Source organism: Oryctolagus cuniculus, chromosome 14 (assembly GCF_051225735.1).
Source record: "Oryctolagus cuniculus isolate XC-2025 breed Fujian yellow rabbit chromosome 14, ASM5122573v1, whole genome shotgun sequence".
NCBI lineage: Eukaryota > Metazoa > Chordata > Mammalia > Lagomorpha > Leporidae > Oryctolagus > Oryctolagus cuniculus.
The window spans coordinates 93,460,336-93,487,876 of NC_142880.1; the positions used below are offsets into that span (position 1 = coordinate 93,460,336).

The 27,541-nt window shown below is 55.8% G+C and overlaps 1 protein-coding gene across 3 annotated transcripts; it reads left to right on the plus strand.

The window, feature by feature from the left end:
• Positions 1-6: 6 nt before the first annotated feature.
• On the plus strand, positions 7-26,415 carry NSUN2 (NOP2/Sun RNA methyltransferase 2). Of its 3 annotated transcripts, none has more exons than XM_070056853.2 (19): positions 7-373; positions 465-622; positions 995-1,099; positions 4,107-4,212; positions 7,841-7,864; positions 9,115-9,199; positions 10,474-10,666; positions 12,673-12,747; positions 14,299-14,429; positions 17,343-17,416; positions 18,011-18,141; positions 18,493-18,589; positions 21,148-21,332; positions 21,622-21,714; positions 22,390-22,525; positions 23,577-23,657; positions 23,936-24,074; positions 25,342-25,381; positions 25,547-26,415. In XM_070056853.2, the coding sequence occupies exons 1-19, from the start codon at positions 278-280 to the stop codon at positions 25,818-25,820; spliced, it is 2,223 nt and encodes a 740-aa protein (XP_069912954.2). In that variant the 5' UTR covers positions 7-277; the 3' UTR covers positions 25,821-26,415. The 3 variants fall into 3 exon arrangements, with proteins under 3 accessions (XP_069912954.2, XP_069912955.2, XP_069912956.2); XM_070056855.2 differs by having other exon boundaries at positions 8-373; positions 7,841-7,912; XM_070056854.2 differs by lacking the exon at positions 7,841-7,864.
• The last annotated feature ends 1,126 nt before the right edge of the window (positions 26,416-27,541 follow it).

Sequence of the window (27,541 nt, forward strand, 5' to 3'; positions counted from 1 at the left end):
GGGCGGTCCGCGGAGCTGCCTGAGCCCGCGTGCCCGACCCCGACCCAGCGGCCGGGGACGCCCTCGGAGCTGCTCTCCCCGGGGCGGCCCGCGGCTGTATGCCGCCCGTGGTTTTCCCAGAGGACGGACGTGGCGCTTCGGCTTCGTTCTCGACAGCCCCTGCGGCTCCCGGAAGGGGCCAGGCCCCCAGGCGCGGGGGCCTCGGCGGCGGCCGGAAGTCGCGGTGGCAGCGGTGGCGGGCCGCTTTCTGCGCGCGGCGTGCGCGGCCGCGTGGGCCATGGGGCGGCGGGCGCGGGGCCGGCGGCTCGCGCAGCCGTCGCGGGCCGAGGCCGGGGCGGACGGCGCCGAGGGCGGCGGGCCGCGCGGCGATGCGGTAGGCGCCGGGCTGGCGGGCGGGCGGGCGGGCGCGGGGCCTGCGGGGCCGGCCTGGGAGCCGGGGGTCTGACGCCCCTGCCCCTCCTCAGGGCTGGGAAGGCGGCTACCCCGAGATCGTCAAGGAGAACAAGCTGTTCGAGCACTACTACCAGGAGCTCCGCATCGTGCCCGAGGGCGAGTGGGAGCAGTTCATGGGCGCGCTCAGGCAGCCGCTGCCCGCCACGCTGAGGATCACCGGCTACAAGAGGTGCGGGGGTCCGCCCCGGGGAGTGGGGTCCGCCCCGGGGAGTGGGGTCCGCGGTGGCTCCTGGGCGGCCGGGCGCCGGGCGGCCCGAGCCGCGGGGTAACGTGTCGCGTCTCCGCTCCTCCGCCCCGCGCGTTTGCAGGGGGAGTCGCGAGCGCGGGTGGTGTTGGGCGGGAGGGAAGGCGGTGTGGCCCGCAGCGTGTCACCGTCCAGCGACCCAGCCGGGGCGGGGGCCAGGGGGTCCCTGCAGGCTTGCAGCGTAGCGAGAAGGCGACGACCCAGGCTGGCTCCTCGGCGGGCAGAGCCGGGTTTCGGGTTGGAGGACTCGGGTCGAGAGACGGCGCCGCGCGCGTGTTGACTTGCTCGTTTCGCCAGCCACGCGAAAGAGATCCTGCATTGCCTGAAGAACAAGTATTTCAAGGAGCTGGAGGCGCTGGAGGTGGACGGCCAGAAGGTGGAAGTTCCGCAGCCCCTGAGCTGGTAGGCGGGGGCTGGGTGTGGGGGCTCTGGTCGTGGTGTGGCCGGCAGGGGCAGGATGGGCGCTTCAGATACTCTGTTTCTCTGTTTTAACCCAGGGCTTGTCCTGACGCGTGGTTTGTAGCTCCCTGTACCCGAGTCACCGAGTTTAGTTAATTTTTTCCGTCCATCTAGTCTCTTGTCTAAGTTACAGTTTCATCTATCTGCAGGCCTTGTTTTCTCACATCAGAACTGTGTGTAGGGGGAGAGTCCGTTCTGTCTGGTGGTCAGCGTGCTAGCAATGACACCACGTCCAGCTGGCTCCAGCTACCTGCTAACGCACACCCCGGGCGGCCGGGTGACCGCTCAGGGGCTGGGTTCCTGCCACCTATGCGGGAGACCTGGTCTGAGTTTCCAAGCCCACAGCCATGGCCCTGGTCCTGCCCAGCCACGGTCCTTGAGGGCATTTGGGGAAGCTCTTTCTCTCTCCATGTCCATCTCTCAAAACCAGAAACCTGTCCCCCAGGAAAGGACAGCTCTGCGCTGGCAGTGTCACCGCAGCCACCTACTGTGTGTCCAGCACAGACTGCACGGCCGCCAGTCTCCCTGCTGTCTGCAGTAGCCAAGCTTGGCGCTCCCGGTGCTGTCGCGGCCCGTGGCTCACGTGGCCAGGCGAGACAGGCCCCGCAGGTTGTGAACTTGAAGAAGGAGTGAGTCGGTCACTTCCTGCCCACGGCAGTGACCCTTCCTCTGTGTCCAGCTCACTCCGGTGGGACGGGCTCAGGTGCACGCTGGAGGCGCCAGCTCGCTGGTGTAGGTCCTTCATTGAGCAGGAACTCTTGTTGCGTGGTTCCCAAAAGAGAAAGGCAGTTGTAAATAGTTGCTGTCAAAGCATGCATTGAGTAAGTTGTGGGGCCCTTTCAAGGTTTCAGATAGTCACGTGCCTGGTGTTACCTTTTTCACACACCTTCATGGGTGGTAAACCACTGGGTAGATTCACCGGCTTTTCTGTTGCTGGCCATGTAATTTTTCAGTGCCTTTGAGTGCATGGCTAAACACTAAAATCAACCTTCAGTCCAGGCCAAAAGCACATGTCGTAGATGCATTTGTGGGATAGAAGAAGAAATCTTCAGTTTTATGGGATAAAAAAGTTAAGTGGTGGTGCTTTAATTACACTTTGCAGTCAGATTTTAAACGCTTGAAGGACACAGCACAGGGAGATGACTCGGGGCTGGGCTGCTGTGGGGTGACCCATAGCAGTTTCACGGTGGGGAGGCCAGTGGGGAAGGGAAGCATTTTTTAGCTGCTGTGGTCATTTCAGTTTTTTAAAAAGAATTATCTAAGAGGCAGGGAATAAGAGCTCCATGTCCTGGTTCACTCCCCAAGTGCCTGTGATGGCCGGGGCTGGCCGGGGCTGGCCTGGGCTGCATGGAGTTGAAACCAGGACCCAGGGACACAGTCCAGGCCTGCCACATAGGTGTCATAAATTCAGTCATTGAGCCATCGCTGCTGCCTCCCAGGGTCTGCACCAGCAGGGAGCTGCAGTCAGAGCCAGAGCAGGGACTAGGGCCCTGCTACTCTGGAGCTGGGCATGGTCACTGCTAGGGCAGCCGCCCTGCCTGTGGATGGCCTTCCTGAGATGCAGTGGGCTTTGTGGGACTGAGTTTTTGTCCTCAGTGGTAGCCAGGTGGTAGGGTACCTGCTCTCCAGTGCCTCAGAGATCTGATTGACAGCACTGACGCTGTGCGCTGTTGGAATCAGAGTGCTGTTCAGATGTCTCCATTTCTAGTGTGTTTTGTATGTAATCGCTGCTTCACACAATCACCTGAAAACAGTTGTTCCTGAAACCTTGTGGCGATGGGGTGTGGACCCAGGAGGACATCTCAGCCTGCATCTCCAGGGGACAGGCTTGCTCTCCAGGCATCATCATGGCTGTTTCCTTTCTCCCTCCCTCCCTCCCTCCCTCCCTCCCTTCCTATTTATTTATTTGAGAGGCAGAGAGCGAGAGAGAGGTCTTCCATCTGCTGGTCCACTCCCCAAATGGCCACAGCAGTCAGAGCTGGACTGATTAGGAGCCAGAAGTTTCTTCCGGGTCTCCCATGCGGGTGCAGGGGCCCAAGGACTTGGGCCATCTTCCACTGCTTTCCCAGGCCACAGCAGGGAGCTGGGTCGGATGTGGAGCAGACGGGACTCGGACCGGTGCCCTTAGGGGAGCCGGCAGTGCGAGTGGCGGCTTTCCCTGCTACGCCACAGTGCCGGCCCCATGGCTGTTTTCTTTTGCAGGAGCCAGCAAGCTAGGCAAAAACGCTAGTGTAAATAAGACTTCTATTTTTTTATTCTTCTTTGCAAACTAAGTTAACTTTTTCTTGAAGATTTATTTATTTTGAAAGAGTTACAAAGAGAGAGAGTTTCCACCTGCTGGTTCATTCTCCTGGATGACCACAATGGCTAGCACTGGGCTCCGCCGAAACCAAGGACAAGGAGCTTTGTCCAGGTCTTGCACTTGGGCCATCCCTGCTGGGTTCCCAGGTGCGTTAGCAGGGAGCTGGATCAGAAGTGAAGCAGCCGGGACTCAAACCGGCACCTGCGTGGGATGCCTGCACTGCAGATAGTGGCTTTACCCACTGTGCCATAGAACCAGCCCCGGATCTGCACTTTTTTTCATAATTTTTTCCTCTGTCCTGTCTTTTTTCCGATGACTTCCACACCAATCGACTTAACATCGTGAGGAGCAGAAAGGGCTTTGCTCTCTCCTCAGCCCTGGCATGTTCTGTTGTGATTTTATAGGAACGTTGCGCCTGTGTGTCCTGGGAGACCCCGGGGCTCTAATCTCAGTAGAACTGTGCTCTTTATGTCCGGGGACACCGTTCAGTGTTTATAACTGTGCCCGAGAGGATTGTGGCTATGAGCATTAGAGCGAAACCAGCTGTTTGATTTGACGCTTGACGCGTATGAGCGACTCGTGTCGACAGAGCGCTCGGTCTCTGTGAGTCTCTGTGACCCGTGAAGGTTTTGCTTTCTTTTCCGTCAGGTACCCTGAAGAACTTGCCTGGCATACAAATTTAAGTCGGAAAATCCTGAGAAAGTCCCCACAGTTGGAAAGATTTCATCAGTTTCTCGTCAGCGAAACTGAATCTGTAAGTAGATGTTTTAGACTTGCAGCTCTTTTAAGCATTAAGTGTAGAGATTTATCATAGTTACTGTTCTGATCGTGTGTCACCTCGAATGACAGGCAGAGAAGGCACACCAAGACTAAGTGTGTGTGCACTGTTACTTTGTGACTGTATCTGCTACGTGACCCTCACGCGGGTATCAGTCGGAGTTGTTTGATTTGTATTTCCTCTTCCCCGTGGATTTGGGTGTCCGGAGTTGAGGTGAGGGTGTGTGACGGGCAGGAGACTGCTGCTTGGTCGTCTGCACACGCTGGATGTCTGTGGTGTGTAGTGTGTTTAAGGCCATTATTTTTAACTGAATATAAATTTCCGAAGTACAGTTTATGGATTACAATAGCTTCCCCCATAACTTCCCTCCCACCCGCAACCCTCCCCTCTCCCAGTCCCTCTCCCCTTCCTTTCACATCAAGATTCATTTTCAATTATCTTTATATACAGAAGATCAATTTAGCATATATTATAAAGCCATGTTAACAGAGTACATGGGTTTTGTGTTTGTTTTCTGGGTTTTTTTTCTCTCTCTCTTTTTTTTTTTTTTTTTAGTAAAAATACATTTTATTAACAGTGAGACTTTGAAGTCCACCTGTATCCTGTCTTTGTTTCTCTGCATGTGCTCTACCTTTGTAGAAACACAGCACTCGGGGCCCTCGCGTCCTTGTAAGGTGACATCCGCCTCCCGCCCCTGAGAGCGGTCAGGGCGCACTCGGGGCCCTCGCGTCCTTGTAAGGTGACATCCCCCTCCTGCCCCTGAGTGCAGTCAGGGCACACTCGGGGCCCTCGCGTCCTTGTAAGGTGACATCCGCCTCCTGCCCCTGAGTGCAGTCCGGGCGCACTCGGGTCCCTCGCGTCCTTGTAAGGTGACATCCGCCTCCTGCCCCTGAGAGCGGTCGGGGCGCACTCGGGGCCCTCGCGTCCTTGTAAGGTGACATCCGCCTCCCACCCCTGAGTGCAGTCCGGGCGCACTCGGGGCCCTCGTGTCCTTGTAAGGTGACATCCCCCTCCTGCCCCTGAGAGCGGTCGGGGTGCACTCAGGGCCCTCGCGTCCTTGTAAGGTGACATCCCCCTCCTGCCCCTGAGAGCGGTCGGGGCGCACTCGGGGCCCTCACGTCCTTGTAAGGTGACATCCCCCTCCTGCCCCTGAGAGCGGTCGGGGCGCACTCGGGGCCCTCGCATCCTTGTAAGGTGACATCCCCCTCCTGCCCCTGAGAGCGGTCGGGGCGCACTCGGGGCCCTCGCGTCCTTGTAAGGTGACATCCCCCTCCTGCCCCTGAGAGCGGTCGGGGCGCACTTGGGGCCCTCGCATCCTTGTAAGGTGACATCCCCCTCCCGCCCCTGAGTGCAGTCCGGGCACACTCGGGGCCCTCGCGTCCTTGTAAGGTGACATCCCCCTCCTGCCCCTGAGAGCGGTCGGGGCGCACTTAGGGCCCTCGCGTCCTTGTAAGGTGACATCCGCCTCCCACCCCTGAGTGCAGTCCGGGCACACTCGGGGCCCTCGCGTCCTTGTAAGGTGACATCCGCCTCCTGCCCCTGAGAGCGGTCGGGGCGCACTCGGGGCCCTCGCGTCCTTGTAAGGTGACATCCGCCTCCCACCCCTGAGTGCGGTCCAGGCGCTGCCCTTCCCTCTGTGCCCGACTGTCCCCATCCAGAGAGCTCAGCCTCTGCGCAGTCCGTGATCAAGTGCGTGCCGGCGGTGGAGGGCTGTGAGCTTTGCAGGCCCCTCCATTCTCCAGCCTTTTCTGGCGGAGTGTCTGCTTGGTGTCCACTCTAGTGTCCCCAGGTGGTGCGGGGTTTTTCTTCTCTGAACCCGGAGAAGCAGGTGCCTCCGTGTTCCTGCCTGGCACCTCACCTGTGTGGCAGGCAGCCTCCACCTCGCTTGGTTCTGCTCTGTACCTACTCACGGCTGCTTTCTGTGCACATGGGCAGCCTGCTGCCCTGGGCCTGTGCGTGCCTGGCTTTTCCTCCCTGGGCATAACCAGAAGGAAGAGCCAGGTGCTGCCATATATACCCTGTGTGTACTGGGGCTGCGTAGGGAGGTTTCTCTGGCTCAGCCTTTGATCCGGATGGAAACTCAAGGTCAAGTGTGGATCAGTGCAGTTTGAGTGCAGTGGTGAGCTTTGCACTGTGAACAGTCTAGGGTTTGGGAGAAATTGTGTGATTCACAGTGAGTTAAGTTTGAAAGGCCAGGTTTGGGCACCTTGGCATAGGAGATGGGAGGAAGGGTAGGTAGATGTGTGGGAACCCGTCCAGGAGTGCGTGTGCCGGGAGCTCTTGAGATGAATAGTGATACCTGCCCAGTGATTCAAAGCCGGCAGCCACAGAACGTCTGTTACTCAGGTGACTGTCGGCTGGGCTGCGGTAGCCAAGGGCCTCCCGCCCCACCCTGGGCAGTGCTTTAGGTGACAGCCTGGAGGGGAGCAGGTGGGCTTCGTGGGATCACACTCCAGTCTGAAAGCCTGACTCTACTTGCCTGGCGAGTGCCTCAAGATGAGACAGCCAGCAGAGGGAGGCTGGCCGGAAGCCCGTGGGGTCAGAGTTAGCAGGTCTCTCTGGGCGGTGTGAGCTCAGGTTCTGAGGATGTGCGAGGGGAAGATGTGTGGTGGCTGCCTGGTTGGCTGCTCAGGTTCACGGGAGCTGCTGCTGTGTAACGTCAGGCTTCTAGGGCGCAGCGGCCGCGTCAGGAGAACCCTGCCTCTGAAGAGCTGTGCGTCGGGACCGGCGCCCTGGTTCCTGGGAGGTGAGCGGGTGGTGATGTAGTTCTGGTATTGGTTGTCAGGAGAAAGAAGGGTCAGTGGCTCGTGTCTATGTCTTCGGAAGGCAGGATGAGGAAGAAGTGGACATGGCTCTTTGAAAATTGCAGGATAAGGCCGGCGCCGCGGCTCACTAGGCTAATCCTCCGCCTTGTGGCGCCGGCACACTGGGTTCTAGTCCCGGTCGGGGTGCCGGATTCTGTCCCGGTTGCCCCTCTTCCAGGCCAGCTGTCTGCTGTGGCCTGGGAGTGCAGTGGAAGATGGCCCAAGTACTTGGGCCCTGCACCCCATGGGAGACCAGGAGAAGCACCTGGCTCCTGTCACCGGATCAGCGTGGTGCACTGGCTGCAGCGCACCGACCGTGGCGGCCATTGGAGGGTGAACCAATGGCAAAAGGAAGACCTTTCTCTCTGTCTCTCTCTCACTGTCCACTTTGCCTGTCAAAAAAAAAAAAAAAAAAAAAAGAAAGAAAGAAAATTGCAGGATAAAGAAATAGAAATGAGAATTTTAGTGAAGAGGGCAAAGGTGCCAGGCTTTGGAACTCAGAGGGCACGGCTGCCGTCAGAGGTGCTCAGAGGTGCTTGGCAGCGTCTGGCCGTCTGACTGGCAAGGGGGGCTGAGTGCCGACCCCTTTCCCGGGAGCTCGGGGCCGCACTGGGACTTCCGGTGGCTGGCGGTGAGTTCTGGTGGTGGTCATCCCCAGGGAGCCTGCAGCAGCAACGTTGACCCGGCAGCGTGGGAATCTTGGCTGCTCTGTAGGTGGGCCTCCGCTGCTCTGTGTAGGATTCTGTGCGCTTTCTACGCTGCCTGCCGTCCTCACGGTTGCTGCTGGTTTCTGTCCGCAGGGAAATATCAGTCGCCAGGAAGCGGTGAGCATGATCCCCCCGCTGCTGCTGAGCGTCCAGCCCCATCACAAGGTAGCGTGTGGCGCGGCGTCCGCGCTCGCCAGCCAGCCCGTGGCGTGGCTCAGGCCCTTTGTCTTAAGTTATTAACATGTCGTTCCTTCTTCCCCCTCTGGATAGGGACCTAGACATAGTTTACGTTCTTTTCTGCACTTTGGCCATTTTACTCCTCGGAATTCAGGTAGATATTTTCTTCCCCTTTAAAACTGGCTCGTGCTGTGTGTACTGCACTGATTGTGTCTGTGACCCTGACTGGCTACATGAGGCTGGAGACCGCAGGGAGTGGGGTCACAGCATGACTGAGCTTTCCTGGAACCCATCCTTCTCCCCCACCACCCCGGAAAGGGGTGCTGTCCCTGTGCACTTACCCACTCGTGTGGCCCTGGAAGGGGTGCTGTCCCTGTGCACTTAGCCCACTCGTGTGGCCTTGGAAGGGGGTGCTGTCCCTGTGCACTTAGCCCACTTGTGTGGCCCTGGAAGGGGGTGCTGTCCCTGTGCACTTACCCACTCGTGTGGCCCTGGACGGGGGTGCTATCCCTGTGTACTTAGCCCACTCGTGTGGCCCTGGAAGGGGGTGCTGTCCCTGTGCACTTAGCCCACTCGTGTGGCCCTGGAAGGGGGTGCTGTCCCTGTGCACTTACCCACTCGTGTGGCCCTGGACGGGGGTGCTGTCCCTGTGCACTTACCCCACTCGTGTGGCCCTGGACGGGGGTGCTGTCCCTGTGCACTTACCCACTCGTGTGGCCCTGGACGGGGGTGCTGTCCCTGTGCACTTAGCCCACTTGTGTGGCCCTGGAAGGGGGTGCTGTCCCTGTGCACTTAGCCCACTCATGTGGCCCTGGAAGGGGGTGCTCTCACTGCGTTTTCCCAGGTACGTAGAATGTCCCGGGATTGCAGGCTCAGTAAGTGGCTAGACTACAACCTGAGTGCAGGTAGCTGTGTCCCTGAGCCGTCCTCATGAGAATTCTTGCTCACTTGTCTCTGACATACTATGTTGCAAGCCCTGTGGAGGCCATACCTCTACTGTTGTGTGATTTGCAGGATGCCCAATACAGGATCCCTATAAGGAAATGTGGTATAGGTTCATTTTGTAAGGAATGTATTTAGGCCTTGGCATCAAAATTAGAACACTAGAATGCTTGCAGAAAGAATTCTTCTAGATTAACTGTAGACTATTTGTTCATAAACCATCGCGCATTGTCTTGCTCTGCTAATAGATCTTAGACATGTGTGCAGCACCTGGATCAAAGACCACGCAGCTCATTGAGATGCTCCATGCCGACATGAACGTCCCATTTCCAGGTATTCCTTGGACTTGTCTGGAGGGGGTGCTCCTTTGATGGGTTGTGTCCAGGAGGAGGCCTTGAAGTTCCTGTGTGCTGAGAGAATAGTCGTTTCTGGAAACGGCCATCAGTAACTCTGAAACCCACACGTCTGTGCTTCAAGGGACACTGTGTTTGCCGGCGGCACCGTGCCCTGGCAGACTTAGGCAGAGTAGCTGGGTTTCACAGTTTGAGTTTTCGCTGGTGCTGTCCTCCGTTCTTGTTTCTAATTACTGACTGCTGTACGGGAGGGGTGGGGGAATGCAGCTGTGGCAGCCGCTGTTGGGTTCTTAGCTCGAATGCCACGGCCTACTGGACAGTTGAAGTGACACGCGCTACATCGTGCGTGAGATGGGGCGTCTGCCCAAGCTGGAGGGGTGCAAGGTGTCCGGAAGACGACACTTGTTTCTGCAGTATCACCTCGGCTCCTGTACACAGACTGCTTTAAGAAGTGAAGGTCTGACCATGCGTGGTTCCTAGTGTCAAGTCAGCCTGTACCGTACTTTCTTGCGGGGAGCCACTGCTCTGTTCTGTGTTACAGCGGGCCAGCTTGTGAGCTGTGTGTTCTGAGTCTCTCCTTATGCCCAAGTACTGTCCTAAGGTGATGTTGCTCAGAAGCCTCCTTTTATTCCCGTTTTTAATTTCTCTGAGTTAATAGTAAGGAGCCCGAGTGGTCAGCAGGAGAGGTTCTTGTTTGAGTGATGTTACTGCTTGGAAGAATGATGTCAGTCGTAAATGTTTCCGGGTCTGAGAGGAGCCAGGAGCAGAGACGACACCAGGTGAACCTCCCAGCAGTGATTCTTGGCCTGGAGGACCCAGCTGAGTGTCCCGGGGCGCTCCCGGTGCAGGTGCTCTGGCAGCACTGTGGGAGTCTGCTTCACAGTGTAGGGTGCCCTGCACGTGGCAGGGTTGTGAATACTGGTCAGGTGATTTTCTTGTTTTCTACACCTTTCTCTTGCTCCTTATCCTTCCTTGTCATTATCACTCGTCATAGAAGAGACACTTGGCACCGTAATTGGTACCAAGTGAATGATTGTTAAACAAATGAGCATTGCGGTTTTGAAGTTGCCATGTCTAGAAAATACCCGCTGAGCTGCCGGCTCCTCTGCGTGCCAGGCGCTGTTTCTAGACGGTCTTGAGTTGGGTCTCAAGTTTGGTGGCTGCTGCTTCTCCCTCTGACCTAGACACGAGGCTGTCAGGAGATGACTGCGCGTCGGGCGTGTTTGCTCTGACCCCGCCATCTCGTGTTCCCAGAGGGCTTTGTTATCGCGAATGATGTGGACAACAAGCGCTGCTACCTGCTCGTGCACCAGGCCAAGAGGCTGAGCAGCCCCTGCATCATGGTGGTCAACCACGACGCGTCCAGCATACCCCGGCTGCAGATGGACGTGGACGGCAGGAAGGAGATTCTCTTCTACGACCGTATTCTCTGTGACGTCCCCTGCAGGTGCTTGCATTATTTTATTGTATTATTTTTTATTTATTTATTTTTTACAGGCAGAGTTAGTGAGAGAGAGAGAGACAGAGAGAAAAGTCTTCCTTCTGTTGGTTCACCCCCCAAATGGCCGCTATAGCCGGTGCGCTGTGCCAATAAGAAGCCAGGAGCCAGGTGCTTCCTCCTGGTCTGCCGTGCGGGTGCAGGGCCCAAGCACTTGGGCCATCCTTCACTGCCTTCCCGGGCCACAGCAGAGAGCTGGACTGGAAGAGGAGCAACTGGGACAGAATCTGGAGCCCTGACCAGGACTAGAACCTGGTGTGCCGGTGCCGCAGGCAGAGGATTAGCCTAGTGAGCCGCGGCACCGGCCAGGTACTTGCATTATTAAGGGGCCACAAAGCCCAGAGTCCACAGAGGAAGTCAGATCCAGTGCAGACTAAACCGAAGCTGCACGCGTAATTTGGCCCCGGGTGTGGAGGAGGAGACACTGCGAGCCTAAGCCATGGGGCAGATGCTGGCCTCTGGATGGATAGAAAACAGCTGCAGAAGTGGTGGTTTTTATAACATTTTCTTAAAATATACAAAGAAAATATCTGAAGGCAATAGAAACTCTAGGCTTACTATTTCAGGATATTATTGCTAGAATGATGTTGTAGTTGTAGTATTTCTGTTCTCTCATTGAGTGTTTATAAAAACATTCCCTGGCATGCCTGGAAACTGAATTTTTCCATAAAGAACAAACACAGCTGAAGGCGTGTGTTCATTTCCCAAAGGCAGGGCATGGATGATGACTCCCAGGGTTAATCCCTTCTGAACAACGCCTGTTTGTTGAGACCAGAGTCTCAAAACCGCCTCCAACTTTTTACCACTAAACATGGTGTTTCAGTAAGATCCTGCACTATGAAAGAATCTTGTTCAGACAGGTGGCAGACTTACTGCGCTCGACAGAGCTCATTTGCAGAAGTGCAGCCGCTACTTGGATTGATCCTATACTTTCTGTATCACTGTCTATTTTTTTCTTTCCTTTTCTCTGAAGGCAGCAGGTAGCACTGAATATGAGTGAATGTTAAAATACCTGGAAACTCTTTAAAGTAAAATAGGTCATGGTCTAAATTCCTGTCTTTCTAGGTTGCAGTTTTCTATTTTTCCCTTGGGTCCCATGGTTTCCAATCTCTGTGCTTTTGATCAGAAATATGATTTATTTCTTATATTCTGAAAAGGAAGTGGTCCTGTGAGCGGTAAGTTGGCAAGCTGAGTGGATTCTTGAAGTTACAGTCAGGTTTCCACCATACAAGACAGCAGGATACAGCAGGGATGGCGTTGAAATGTAGAAATTATTTTCATAACATTTTCCTCCTGTGACCCTTCACCTCAGTCACGTGTGACCAGACCATCAGGGGAGGCCCAGCCTCACAGAACCAGCAGTGGTTACCCCTGGAAAACTGGTGGATAAGATTGGGCATGAATGGGAGGTTAACAACTCAAGTCTTTATTGTAAGATTTACACGGAAGCAATTTCCATTAATGAAAAGGGTTTCTATTAAATAAAAGTAGAATGTCAGAAACATTTAACTGTGATTATCAGAATAGTCTGGTAGACAGTTAAATTGGTGTGGTTGAATTCACTGTGGAAAAGCCTTTGTGAATATAGATTTACCATTATATAAATCTGATTTAAATGCCATTTTTGATTATCTAGGCTTCTTTCTGTTCAAGGTTCTGTGTCTTGTGTCAGAAAGTGAGTATTTGTCCCAAATGGAAGCAAATGAGTAGCTCCTTCAGTGTTCAGTGGAGTTTACTTTTCAAACCTACTTTTCCTTTTTGAAGTGAAAATGCAAATATCATTAAGATGTATAATGGCATCCTTAAAACAGAACTAGGTAGTTGAGTTTTAGTTTGTGAGTTTAGAGTGTTTTCTAACTATTTATAATGTGTTTGTAATTTAGTTTGAATATGATGTGTTTGTTAAACTTTAATACGTACGTACAGCGCTCTAAGTTCTTTGACTTTCTTCCCAGCGGAGATGGCACCATGAGAAAAAACATTGACGTTTGGAAAAAGTGGACCACCTTAAACAGCCTGCAGCTGCACGGGTGAGTGCCACTGTAGGTAGTCACACTGGCAGAGGGATGTTAAATGGTGTCTGTAGTGACAGTTCATGCCATCTTCATGAATGTTTGCTTATCGTTCAGAAGGTATTGTTTTAAGATTTATGTATTTATTTATTTTTTATTTTTTGACAGGCAGAGTGGACAGTGAGAGAGAGACAGAGAGAAAGGTCTTTCTTTGCGGTTGGTTCACCCTCCAATGGCCGCCGCGGCCGGCACACCGCGCTGATCCGATGGCAGGAGCCAGGTACTTATCCTGGTCTCCAGTGGGGTGCAGGGCCCAAGCACTTGGGCCATCCTCCACTGCACTCCCTGGCCACAGCAGAGAGCTGGCCTGGAAGAGGGGCAACCAGGACAGAATCCGGTGCCCCGACCGGGACTAGAACCTGGTGTGCCGGCGCCGCAAGGCGGAGGATTAGCCTAGTGAGTCGCGGCGCCGGCCAAGATTTATGTATTTATTTACTTGAAAGGCTGTTAGAGAGAATTCTTCCATCCTTCAGTTCCCTCCCCGAAGGGCTATAAGGGCTGGGGCTGAGCCAAGCCGAAACCTGGAGCTGGAACTCCATCCTAGTCTCCACGTGGCAGGGCCGGGTCTTGGCCATCCTACTTGCTTTCGCAGGCACATTAGCAGAGAGCTGGATGAGAAGTGACACAGCGGGATGTAAACTGCTCAGAGGGGCGCTGGCGTTGCAGGCAGCTGCTTAGCCCACTGTGCCCCAATGCTCACCCCTATTTTTTAAAGCCTTTCAATAGTAGTGGCCAAAAATGACATGCGTTTCAGATATGTTTATTAAAAATGTCTTTCATAAAAATTTCCTGTAACATTTCAAACATGTATTATTCCATGAAATGATCCTTAATCTCAATGTCTTGCTAATCTTTTTCTTCTCCATTTTGTGTTCTTAGTGTTATTTTGAGCTCTTACAAATGTTATTAGGTTGGTTCTTTGTATGATTGGGAAAGTGCTCGTTAAAGAAGTGAAAGGAGAATCTTGGTGCAGTGGTACCTTCCGTTAGTGTTTGGTGTACTGCAGTGCTGGCCTGTCTGTAAGGCTTTTCAGATACCTGTTTCAGACGTGCTGTTCTCTCATTTAACATAAAGCCTATGCAATCCTAAATGTGCAGCTGAGGGTTATCTAAAGTGTACCACCGAATATTCACCAACGCCAGCGAAGTCCCTGTTACTATCGTTTTTGTGAAACAGAGGCCAGGGTAGGATGAGAATATATGAAAGAATACAAATTTTTCATAGAAAAATCGCCTTTCAGGTATGGAGGATGTTTAATAGTAAAATTCATCTGAATATTGAATGTAGTCCTCAATCAGCTTTGTGACGTGTTGGGAAAGGTTAACAGAACAATGAAAACATTTACAGAAATAGATGATTTTATCTAAAAGTTTACCCTAAATTAACTTAGAACCTTTTGTAAGTGTCATAAGAACTTGTGGTCGATGGGACATAAGACTAGATGCTGACTGAGCTTTGCATGTGATCTGTGTATGCGTTTGGGCGCACGGTGACCGTGTCATCCCTTAGCTTACAGCTGCGGATCGCAACGCGAGGCGCTGAGCAGCTGGCGGAAGGTGGGAGGATGGTGTATTCCACGTGTTCGCTGAACCCCATCGAGGATGAAGCCGTCATCGCGTCACTGTTGGAAAAAAGTGAAGGTAAGCGGATTCGCCGAGGCTTGGAATAAGCGCGTGCTTCTCAGGAATGCTGATGTCCTGTTTGGGGTGTACTCCTGCAGGCCACTTCCTGGGCTTCGCTTGTGTGCTGAACCTATAAGCTTAACCCCTCAAATGAGATGTCCCAGTGAAAAACTTGTTCATGTAATGAATTTGTTGTATCTTGTCCACTAGAATTCGAGGTTTGCAAACGAGGGGAGCTTGGCTCCGCTGTGTCTCTCTGAGTTTGGAAGCTCATGTGAGACTTGCAGTGGTTTAAGCTGTAGGTGTAGTAGAAGGCACGTGGTGGAGTGTACCGACTTCACTGTCTCCAGTGCTGGGCGTGTCGCAGGGTGGGCTTGCGTCACCGCCACGTGTCTCCAGGCCTCTCCGAGCTGAGAGCCGGAGCTCTGCCCCCGTAACCACGAGCTCCGTCTTCCCTGCCCTGGCAGCCACCGTTCTGGCTCTGTCACTGACCGTCCAGGCTGGTGCTCGTGTCACCGCCACGGCTGCCTGCATTCGCCGTGTTGGCGGCAACATACACAGTGCTTGCTGATCCACCTCGTGTCCACCGGGTTCCACCTTCCGGTTGAGACGTTGCCTCTCGTGCGTCTTTGCAGCCCACGATTGTCCCTGCTCAGACTGAAAGACCTGGAGCCCACTGCTCTGTGGTGGATAAGTGGACACAGTGTCACACATGGTGTACCGCATGTAGAATGGGAATAAGCAAGAGCAGTCCGGGCGACCGTGGAGTGAGGAGAGCTGCAGTCGGATCAGGCAGTACTGATGTGGCACTGATGGACATGCCCTTCTCCTGCCTGAACCTCCAGCCGGTTTTCGTCTGTTTAGGAATCTCAGCCCGGCCCGTTTTGTAGTTAGGTTCTTACTGCTGGCTTTTGAATGGGCACATGAGAATTTTACAGATGTCTCTCCCTGAGTGTCTAGGCTACAGCACAGCTGGCCGTGTCCCTTTCCAGGTGTTTGTGAGATGGGCAGGGTTTTGAGAGCCCAGGAACTCTACCCTTCATTCCCCCTTTCCCTGGGGGTCTGCAGCCTGGGGCACAGTGGCACCTTGATTACTAGTAGGGGTGACAGTGCGCCTCCAGACACGGATCGGGCTCACCTGCCCACCAGCGGTCACAGAGGTCCGGGTCTGTGGTGTGCGGAAGGTCTGTGTTCTCAGGGCAAACCCTACTGCGAGACCGGGAGAAGGAGCAAAGCAGAGAGAGGAGAGTGGGCCCCAGAGCCCAGGGGTTGCCCAGGGATTAGGAGTGGGGAAGTCCTGGTAGGGGTCAGCCTCTGCAGAGGGCCCCGCAGGACCAGCTGGTGTTGTGTTTGAGGACATGGTTATTAGGAAGAACGTGTGGACTCTTAGTGAAGTTAGCTGTGTGGATTTCTACCGTGTTTCCTTCCACTCTTGGTGTGTGCTGAAGAGTTGATGGTGTGCATCTAAGTTTCCTGTGGTGCTTTTCTCCTTCTCGCCTGGCAGCCCAGTGTGGCGCAGGTTCTCTTGGCAGATGTCAGTGATCAGCTGCCTGTGTTACCCCGTGGAGTAGCAGGTGGGTTTCCAGGGTGTACCTGTCTCTGCGCGTGGGTGTTTCAGACTGCGTTGTAGGTGCTTCGTCTCAGTCGTGTCAGAGACGTGCACAGGAATGCCTCAGTCCGTAGTGAGCACACCTGCCCTGATCCTGTCGCCACGGTTGCTGCAATGCTGACTGGAAAGCGTTGTCCCCACCAGAGAGTGCTCAGCGCGTAGCTGGAGCAGGGACAGCTGGTAGACCGGCCACGGACAGGAGTCACCCCTGAGGCCAGTTCTGCTGATTCAGAAGGCCCCTGGGACAGTGTCGGAGTGAGGACACCAGTCTCCATGTACCCTAATGACTTCGCGTTGGGTTTCTGAGGAAGGATGTTCAGAAATAATAAAGTCGATGAGATACTCGTGAAAGGTTGCCTCTGTCTCATGTCCGCCTTGGGACTCCTTGGCTTTGTTTTATAATTGTGCAGTTTTTTTGCTTATAGCTTTTTCATGGAGCTTTGTCGGATTGTCCTTTCGCAGGAGGCTGTCAGATTTCTATTCATGAGCTGGGGTGGGAGTCGACTTCGGTTTCCTGTAATGATTCCACCTTAGAGCTTCTTGTAGTGTCATTTGTTGTAGACATGTTAAGTTAGAGTACACGTAAAGTTAGTGTGTTTACGTAACGATTGTCCCGTTTTTAAAATTGAAGCTGATTTATTTTATTTGCATGGTAGAGTGATCTCCCATTTGTTGGTTCACTCCAAATGCCTGTACCAACCAGGACAGGGCCAGGCCAAAGCTAGGAGCCTGGACCTCAATCCAGATCTCAAAGTGGGTGCAGGTCCTAGAGCCATCGCGTGCTCCCTTCCAGGGCGCACGTTGCCAAGAAGCTGGATTGAAGTGGCGTGGCCATGTACTCCACTGTGGGATGTTGGTGGCCAAGTGGCAGCTTAGCCATCCCTCCGTCACATTTTCGGTGTTATTTTTGGTTCTCGGGTGTTGGTTGGACATGAAGTTGTGAAGACCCAGATCAGCTACCTGGAGTGTGTCCAGGCGCGGTGAGTCCTGGCTGCACGTGTGTCTGTGTCGCCTGCTCGGCAGAGTTGGTCCTGGACTGTGGTGGACTTCTGCTTAGCAGCTTTACTGAGCAATAGTTGATGTGGTGTAACCTTCACTCCCTGTAAGTGGATCTGGTTCAGCGATTCTCAGTACATTGACCAGGTCAAAGCCCCTCACCACAGTCCAGCCTCAGGCCATTTCCACCCTCCCAGGATGGCCCCTGGTGCTCACGCGCACCTCCTCCCATTCCTGCGCCGCTCTGCTCGTGTTGACGGGTCGCCCCGGGCACGTGTGTGTGGTCCTGTCATGTGACCCTTCCTGTCTGGGTTTCTGCCGTACAGGTGCTCTGGAACTGGCCGATGTGTCTGCTGAGCTGCCAGGACTAAAGTGGATGCCCGGACTCACACAGTGGAAGGTACGCTTTCTGCGGGAGTGGAATTCAGAGAGCAGGGCAGCTCAGTGGGCCTAGAGCCCGAGAGGGACGTCTGGTTACACAGTGGAGATGTTGGCAGTTAGATTGAATGACAGGTATGATTAAACAGCTGTCTTCCCGGCGACGGGAGAGTTCTGTCTGCATTTATCCCAGAGTAATAGCTCGATTGTTCTTGTGTCCCTAAGTACGCTTTGCTCTTTTTCTTTTCTTCTCTCTCTCTCTCTCTCTCTTTTTTTTGTTGTTGCTTTTCTTTCTTTGTTTCAAGCTTCATTTCCCACAGGAAACAATTCCTGTTACACTTTTCTAGGCCACAAAAAGTCTGAGACTTGTATTTTACAAAGGAATAGAAGCCGGTACTCGTTGTCCTGGTTTCTAGAATGAAAGTAGTTCATTTGTTTCCAGTAGATTGGTGTGACTTGAAGATGATCTGTAAAGACCATTTCATTTTTATCTCTGCACACAGCCTCCTGTCCTGGAGACACTGGGAGTCGCCGTCGCCCTGCCTGAGGGTGTGGCGCCACTCCCCGTGTCCCCATGTTAGGGCAGTGGGCTGGCAAGGTGCCCTCTCGTTGGCAGGTCATGACGAGAGATGGACAGTGGTTTGCGGACTGGGATGAGGTTCCCCACAGCAGACATACCCAGATCCGCCCCACCATGTTCCCGCCCAAGGACCCAGAGAAGCTGCAGGCCATGCACTTGGAGCGGTGGTGAGCCTGTGGGCCCTCTGGGGGTGGGCAGGGTGGGCTCCTCCAGCCGACTCACGTTGTTGGGATGAGTGAGAGGCAGCGATAACGTTGCCACAGCCCCACCTGTGTGAACTTGCAAGCAAACAAGATGTTCCCGGGAAGTCTGACTGTCGTCGGGTTTCTGGGAGAGAGTGGATTAGAGTGAAGGGTAACTCCTGGATACCTGGAGTGACCTCATGGCCGTTCCCTGAGTGAGGGCTGCGTGTTCACAATAAGACGAGACTTTCCTCCACGTCCTCTCTCTAGTGTTAGTCTTGATGCTAAACGAATGCGTTTTGCATTGGATAAAAAGTGTAATTATGTGTCTTTTAGCCTTAGAATATTACCGCATCATCAGAATACTGGAGGGTTCTTCGTGGCAGTGTTAGTGAAGAAATCTCCAATGCCGTGGAATAAACGTCAGCCAAAGGTAAGGTTTTTTACCCCAGGATAATATACTAAGACATCTTTTTTAAGACAAAAAAGAGGGGCCGGTGTCGTGGCACAGCAGATAAAACGCCACCTGTGATGGCAGCATGCCATATGGCTATTCCAGCTCCCTGCTATGGCCTGGGAAAGCAACAAAGGACGGCCCAAGTGCTGGGGCTCCTGCCACCCACGTGGGAGACCTGGAAGAAGCTGGCTCCTGGCTTCAGCCTGGCCTGGCCCTGGGCCATTGCAGCCATCTGGGGAGTGAACCAGTAGATGGAAGACTTCTCTCTGTCTCTCTTTCTCTTTCTGTAATTCTGCCTTTCAAATAAATAAATCTTTCTCTAAAAAAAAGAACAGGAGTTCAGTGAAAAATGAGGCTGTTTTGGGGGAAGACTTCGGGGTGGAGAGAGCTGAGCCTGGGCAGAGGGGAATTCATTTCCAGGTGAACTTTCCCAGAGTGGTAGCGGTGAGTCTCCCAGGGGTTGAATAGGCCAGAGAGGCAGCCTGGGGCGGGGGTGTTCGTCTGCAGCTCACATCCAGGTATTTGATGAGAATGAAGAGCTAGGAAGGCCCTGTGCTGTAGCAGGCCCCGTGGGCGGTGCGGTTCAGCTGACTGCAGGTCCCAGGCGCTGCCGTGCCCCTGCCCGTTTGCACTGGCCAGGGCTGGCGCACAGCTAAGGCCTCCCTGTTCCTGCCAGTCCAGCGGCCTGCTGCTTCCTTCCTCTGGCAGGCCGTGAAGCCCCGGGTCACAGGGGCCGTCCTCGACCTGGGGATCTGCCCTGGCAGTGTTGCGCTAGCGCGGGAGCCCATGCCTGAGTGAAGAGTGTGGCCTGGAATCATTTGCTTCTTTAAGGTCTATGCTTGAACAGTAGGACACATCGTGCTTAGCCCTCGGAGAAACAGGGAGGGAAGGGCGCCTCAGAACGGAGCAGTTCCTCACTGCACACCTGGTCTGGGCAAAACCCTGCACTCGGGACGCAGCTGTCATGGCTTTCCTATCAGGTTAGAAGGGGTTCCTGGCGCCGGTGTTGTGGTGCAGTGTGCTAAGCCACTGTGGACACCGGTTTGAGTCTGGCTGTTCCACTCTGATCCAGCTCCTGGCCGACAGGCTGGAGAAGCAACGGCAGGTGGTTCAGGTATTTGGGCCCCTTCCACCCATGTGGGAGACCCAGTGGCACTCCTGGCTCCCGGCTTTGGCCTGTGCTGGCCCCGGCTGTTGGGGCCATTCGGGGAGTGAACCAGTGGGTGCATCTCTGTCTCTCTGCAACTCTGCTTTTCCAATAAGTAGATAAATCTTTAAAAAACAAAGAAAAGGAAGGGTTGGCCGCATAAGTCCCATGTTCTGCCTCACTGTGATTCACCCTACACTCCCGTTCACTGGCGTCGTAGGAAGAGCAGCCGTGTCTGTCACGTTTTGTAGCAGCCACGTGTTCAGGATAAGGAGGCACTGACTTCCCTGCTGTTGCAGCAACGGCGTGCTTCAGCCTCCAGGAGGGGGCAGAGCTGCCCTGTAATGCGTGTGTTTCCGTCGAGATGCACTTGGGGCCACGTTCCCGCCTTGGTGAAGGGCTTCCCTTTCCCTGGTGTGCCTCTGACGTGCCATCTTGCTCTCTAGAACAACATGGTGTCATTTGCTCATGCGCATGTTGACACTGGCTCCCGTTTCTGTTACTGTGTCGGTTGCTTCTCCACTTGAGCAGTGCGTCTGGGTTGTCTGCCCCGCAGGGTGTGTGGTCCCAGAGACAGGCGGTCTTAACGACCTGGTTGACGTGGTGAGGCAGAGGTAGATGATTGGGGTGGGACAGAGTGCCGTGGAGGCCAGGCTGTTGGAGACGAGCTCCGAGAAGGGAAGCCTGCGCACATCGCTGGCCTCATCCAGGGCTTAGCTTCTGTGTCGTTGCCTCCTCTACATTGAAGTGCACTCGCGAGCGAGCGTGGACTTGCCTCTGCGGGAGTGTCCTCACCGTAACCTTGTTTCATGGGGGCCGTGAGTTACTACTGCTGCTCTTGTGACTTGTTAGAATACGTATTTTTTAAAGGTTTCAGTGTAAGTGAAATGTGTTTTTATTCCCAAAGCCCAACTTAAATCATATTGTTGCCTGATGTAGCAGGCCGTCCCTCACCAGGTGGGCTCTGTCCCTCCTCATCCCGGAGCCATGGAGCAGAGCTCACGCCCATCCACCCCCCTGTTACTTTTGCACTGTCGTTTGACCCCGACTCACCTTTTAGGGGCCATGTTCGACTTATTCTTTGTGTGCTTCCCTGTGCCTCTCTCAGAGCAGGTGCATGTCAGCATTTTTAAGCAAAGACAGGTAGGGGCTCTGCTGAGAACCCGGCTGTGGGAGTCAGGGAACATCAGCTTTGACCTCACAGAAACTGCCCGTGAGTGCTGATAATAGTAGTTAGGGCTACCATGATGCATTTCGGAGTTCTGTGGCCCGTCTCTGTGAAGCTGTAGAAAATAGAGCTGATCTTGTGAACTTGGTATTTTAAGTCTTCTCATAGCAGCGTGAAGCAAGCTACTCTTTGTGTCTGAAGGACCCGTCCCCCCCACAGGTGCAGGGTAGGTCTGCGGAGACCAGAGACCCCACGCAGTCCAGCCCTGCAGAGCCTGCAGAAGAGAGACCTGGAGACAGCCCCGACCTGGACGGTCAGTCAGCCTCTGGGACTGAGGATCCGGAAGCCATCCAGGCAGCTGAGAACTCGCGGGACGGCGGGAATAGGAAGGATGGCGTGTGCGGGTAGGGAAAGGTTATTTATGTCTTGGTCCTGATGCCCTCTGTCTTCACAGCCCCCTTGGGCCAAAGGGGGTCCCGAGTAGAGCTGTGGATACAGGATACAGCACACGTGTTAGCCCGCGTGCAGCCAGGGTGCTGTGCTCCGTGTTCGGTGGGGGCGGGAGGTCCCTGGGCCAGCGCCCTGTTTGAGGCCGCAGTACACGGACCAGAGTGAGAGGGGCTGGGGAGGGAGAGGTGCTTGCACTGAGCGTTACTGCCCACTCCGGCCTCACTTGTCTCTCTCTCTTCTCAGCCCCCCTCCGTCAAAGAGAATGAAGTTATTTGGGTTTAAAGAAGACCCCTTTGTGTTTATTCCTGAAGACGACCCATTATTCCCACCTATTGAGTAAGGACTGACCCAGCTTTTAATTCTTGGTTTGAATGGGTTGATGGAAGTAGCTGGGTGCACAGCACTGCACTTTGTGTGCAGTCTGGGCAGCCCGTTCTTACTCAGCTTTTCCGTTTGGGGTGAACTAGTCAAAGGAAAAGGTAAAGCTGGCAGAGATGAGGAACCCAGACCGTGACCCCAGCTGTAGTTGGTTGATGAGGTCCCTGGCGGTCCAGGTCAGTGGCTGAGGCTGTCTAGGTTGGCTCCTGTTAGGAGGTGAGGAGCCGTAGGTCTGGGGAGGGCGTGGGGGGCACGCTAGTGAAGAAGAGCTAGGCAGCACGGAGAGGGAAGGTGTTTGGGGGATGGGCTCCGTCCTTCTCCCTGGTGCTGTGTGTTTGCCAGAGGTCGCTCCTGTTGTCCTCTGGGAAGCTGGAAAGTAGCGTAGGTTTTCTCATCGCCAGGTCACCGCCATCCGAGCAGCAGTTAGGGAAAGGAGCTGCGCTTGTTCCGGCAGGCCCCTGAGCTAGTTGTGCCCCAGGTCAGCGCTGCCTGGGAGCTGGAGGTGAGGGCAGAGTGCCTGTAGGGAGACAGCACCACGGTGCAGGAGTGGAGTCCTGTCGGGGGGAGTAAGGTGCTGAGAAGGCCTAACAGGTCTCGGCCTGAGCGCGAGCGCATGACGCTGCTTGTTTCCAGGAAGTTCTACGCTCTGGACCCTTCATTCCCCAAGAAGAACCTGCTGACGCGGACCACAGAAGGGAAGAAGAGGCAGCTCTACATGGTCTCCAAGGAGCTGCGCAACGTGCTGCTGAACAACAGCGAGCGCATGAAGGTGCGGCCCGTGGGTGCCTGGCGGGCGCGGCGCTGGGCGCAGGTCCCGGTGCGGTCGGCTCAGGTCCTGCCAGGACCGGGTGGATGGTGGGTGTCCTGTGTCTCACACACACCTGATGGATGGATGGTGGGTGTCCTGTGTCTCTCACACACACCTGATGGATGGATGGTGGGTGTCCTGTGTCTCTCACACACACCTGATGGATGGACGGTGCCCTGTCTGTGTCACACACACACACACACACACACACACACACACACGCCAGGAGAGCGTGCAGCATGAGGAGGCTGGGCTACTCGGTGCCCCGTGCATCCCCGTGCTTAGCCCCAGCACACGTTCTGGACCTGGACCTGGGCCACTCCTGTTCCCTTCTCCATTTGCCTCCCTGCTGTCCAGGCACATTACCCAGTTTGCCTGTCTGGTCCTGGGGCACACCCTGAGGCTCACCCTGTCTGGTCATGGGGCAGCCCTGAGCTTCACCCTGTCTGGTCATGGGGCACACCCTGAGGCTCACCCTGTTTATACACCCTGAGGCTCACCCTGCCTGGTCGTGGGGCAGCCCTGAGCTTCACCCTGTCTGGTCATAGGGCACACCCTGAGGCTCACCCTGCCTGGTCATGGGGCACACCCTGAGGCTCACCCTGTCTGTTTATACACCCTGAGGCTCACCCTGTCTGGTCGTGGGGCAGCCCTGAGGCTCACCCTGCCTGGTCGTGGGGCAGCCCTGAGCTTCACCAGGTCAGAGGCACATTTGGGACAACAGTGACGTTGCGGGTCCTGTCCACTGCTGTGGGTATCTGCTGGGCTGGCGCTGTGGGACACGCGGCAGCTCCCTGCCCTTGATGGCCAGCATGTGTGCTGTTAGCTCCTACTGTGGCACTTCAGCAGAGGCCCTCGCTCCCAGGGGCCGGGCAGGCGGCTCTTCCGGCTGCTCCCACTTTCCCTCCCCTCCCTGTGGTAGCTCCGTGCTCAGGCCCCCCCCCCCCCCCCGGGTTTGTTTATTGATTTCTGTATGCACCTGTGTGTGTTCTGCGTCCGTTTCCACCTGCAGGTCATTAACACGGGGATAAAAGTCTGGTGTCGGAATAACAGCGGTGAAGACTTTGATTGTGCCTTCCGGCTGGCACAGGAGGTGATTCTGGGAAGAAACTGGACTAGCATTCGCCACCAATAAGTGTGACGCTTCCTAGCCAGCCAGTGGGGTCTGAGGGAGGGAGGGAGGGAGGGTGGGGCTGACGCCCGTAGCTGATTGGCTCTCGAAACTCACTCAGTTCCTGGAGGGCCGTGTTGTCCCCCCATGCTCCGAGGGGGGCAGGTGCTGGGGCTGTGTGAGGGCCCAGCACCTACGCAGACAGCCCTGGGACTGTTGTCACTTAAGAGTGGCGTGTTGACCTGTCTTTATCCCCACAGGGAATATATACACTGTACCCATTTATTAATTCAAGGATTATTAATGTATCCATGGAAGATGTTAAGATACTGTTGACCCAGGAAAATCCATTTTTGAGAAAGCTCAGCAGTGAGACCTACAATCAGGCCAAGGACCTGGGTAAGCTGCGAGGAGCCGGGACGCGTGCCCTGCTGAGACTGACGTGAGGATCAGAGCGCCTGCCTCTGCAGGTTCTCGGTGGCGAGCGTCTGCGGGCGGCCCTGCGTGTGCAGGCTCTGCTGGTGGGGCTGGGGGTGCTGGGGCGACTGCTACCACTACCCAGCGGGCGTGTACATCCTGCGGTCATAGTGTGCGGCAGGCTGTGCTGAGGTTACGTGCAACAGTGCCCCTTTAGAAGGGACTCGGGCTTCTGCGGATTTTGGTATCTGTGAAGTGAGACGGGGCCCAGTCCTGAAACCAGTCACTGTGGCTTGCGTTTTACCATGTCGGAGTCTTACCTTGGAGTGCCCAGTAAGTGTTGGAGGGGTGCTAGAGGTGCCTGCTCCCCAGGCCATGGTGGGGTGCCTGGTGCTCTGTGTGGCCTTTGGGGCCGTCCTTGTCTTGGGTCCTCCTGGAGGTGCTGAGCTGAGACCAGCCCTGGTGAGGCCAGCCGCCCCGTGTTGATGCTGACTGCCAGCAGGTGCCCAGGGGAGCGCCAGGTAGAGCAGGTCTCTGGTGCCCGGGCTGGTTGCTGCAGGGTGTGCAGGATGGCGCGTCTCATCTTAGCCAGACGTGTCAACGCGGAGTCTGCTCCTGCCAGCAGGCAGTGAGCGTGAGTGCATGACTTCCACTTGAGACCGCCCTGATGGCACTTCCCTAAGCATAGAAATAACCTGGCCAAGCTGTTCCACGTCGTCTTCCTGACTGACGTGTCCCGTCGCTGAGACGCACACAGCCGTTCTTGCAGTTCCTCGCGTGTTCCTGTGCTGCAGGTGGCTGGCCTGCGGGGAGGGGCTGCGGCCCCGGCCCCTCCGTGTGTCCTAAAGGCTCGAGGAGCCTGTCTGCATGTCTTGTGTACGCTCTCAGCCTCACTTTGCAGTAGTTGCACTGTGGTTTTGGCCAGTTTTTATGTGTTGTACTATTTCTGGGAGTTGGCTCTGTAACCTACCTAGTTCTGAATTTTGGGAGGTAACTGGTAGCGAGTCCCCAGCCTCCCTCCTGAGAGTGACCTCTAAGTGGCTTCCCTGGGTCACCCCGTGCCATTGACCTCAGTCTGTCCACAGTATCCGACTGTGTGGGGGACGTGGCTTCTGTGTCGCGATCCTTGAGACCTGGAGTGGGTTACCCATGGTTCGCCTTGCTCAAACTAATGCAGCCCCGGTGTTAGTTGCACAGACACGCCCACCGCCTGGAGAGCTTGACCAAACGTGTGTTGTTTGTCTTGCAGTGAAGGGGAGCGTCGTGCTGAAGTACGAGCCGGACCCTGCGTAAGTACCTGCCTTGCCTGTGGCCTTGGCGCTCCCAGAGGCCTTCCGTGAGCGAGCGTGGTGTCCGTGCCTGCTCCTGTGCTGCGGAGTGCGGCACCTGGACACGTGGGCCAGGCTGCAGGTGGGGCACAGTCATCACTCACCGGAAGCTCTGTTCACTTGCAGGAAGCCAGAGGCCCTGCAGTGCCCCATCGTGTTATGCGGATGGCGGGGAAAGATCTCTATTCGGACTTTCGTGCCCAAGAATGAGCGGCTTCATTATCTCCGGATGATGGGGCTGGAGGTGCTGGGAGAAAAGAAGAAAGAGGGGGTCGCGCGGACGGACGAGAGCACAGCCGGCGCCCAGCAGCCGGAGGACGAGGCGAGTGAGGAGCAGAGGACGGGAGAGGTGGACAGCCCAGCAGCCTGCGACCCGGCAGGGCCCGAGCCGCCCCGGTGAGGCGACCCAGGGTGGACGCCATGTGACCTGGTGTCCACCCTGGCCTCTGCTGTCCCAGCTCCGGGAGCGCCTCTGACCAGAAGGACCTGGTTGGGAACCCGGAAGCTGCTGGGCTGAGGGCGCCGCGGGAGGAGGTGTCCCGCTTCCGGGCTCACAGGAGAGGGCTCTTCCGGCGTCTTAGAAGTGGCTCCCGGGACAAAGCTGTGCCTGCTGTTTCCATGTCGGGGTTTCTGTCACCTCCCAGCTCCTCCGCCAGGGAGGAAGACTTCCCTGGGCAGGGATGTCCGTCCCTCTGCTACCCCCGTACTGCTCTTGCGGTCCAGAGTCGTTAAGTTATTTATAGAGTCGATAGCTCAGCTCGGGGCGAGTTCTCGGACCCGTGTGAGTGTCCATGCTTGCGCTGAGCCGCTCGCTCTGGCTCCGCAGGCGGAGGGGGGCCGGCAGGCCTCCGTGACTACTGTGCCTTCTCAGAGCAGGAGCTGTGTCGGAAGCGCCGACGCTGGGAGAGGGGGTTTGGGGGGTGCTTCGCAGTTTTTATTTTTAAATGGGGTTTGGGATCCTAAGAGTGTTTAAATAAAGAGTTATTACTGATGCTGTGTGTGTGCACACGTCTCTCTTGGTTCTGCTCTCGGAAGAATGAGAACAAGCTTAGTTCTGGTGCAAGGGAAGTGTTGGCGTTGCAGCCTGGTCTCTGCGTGGTGAGAGTGCACCCTGCCGGCTGCTCTGCCCCCGGGGAGCGCTGGGCTCCGGGCCCTGCGGGGCCAGCCTGTCCCTGAGCCGGGCCAGCACAGAAGGGAGCGTGGCCCGCTGTCTCAGCGCCCTCTCTGTAAACACCACCCCCCTTCTGAAGTCAGTCCCCACACCGTGTCCACCTGTGAGCTTTTCCAGGCTGTGGTCGCTGCACACCCAGGACGGACCACCGAGCAGCTGAGTGTCAGCTCTGTCCGTCTCGGGTTTTCATTGGTGTGTCCACACGCCCAGCGCGCTGCGCCTGCCTGCTGTCTCCCAAGGCTGTTCAGAAGCTCCTGCTTCACCCGCTGGAGTCTCGGTCAGCATCAGACGGCACAGGTACAGGGGCACCACGGGGCCGGCAGGCGCGCTCTTGGGGCTGCCGGTCTCTGCCCTGTCCCTGTGCCGGTGGTCTTGAGTTCCCCGAGGGTCTGCAGACCCAGATGGCTCTGAGGGGTGCAGGCGGGTCCTGCTGCCTGTCCTTGAGTTTGCTGTCGCTGGTGTGGCGTGGGTGGCGGCGCAGCGAGGCTTGCTGCCAGCCCTTCCCTCACATGGCTGAGCGGTCACGGGGGCGGGCCCTGCCCCTGCCCCTGCCCCTGCCCTCAGTGTTCCTCACCAGGCCTCGTGCCACTGCCTTGAGCACCTGCTTCCCCGGGGAGGGCTGCAGAACGTGGCTTTGCCCGCTCCTTCCTTCCACACAGCCCCTGGGCCAGTGGGGCTCTGCCCTCTCCCGTTCATTCACTTCCGTTGCTGAGTCAGCACACTGCCGCTGGGAACGGCTCGGCGGCCCCTCGCGTGCCGTGTGATTGAGCGGTGACTGGAGTTAACCGTGGCTCGGCGGCCCCTCGCGTGCCGTGTGATTGAGCGGTGACTGGAGTTAACCGTGGCTCGGCTTCAGGAAGGCGTGGAAGTGATCCACACTCAGTGGGAACTGTGCTTGGAATTGGGTTTGTGGGCCGTGGTCTTGCGGGCACAGCTCCCGTGGGTCACAG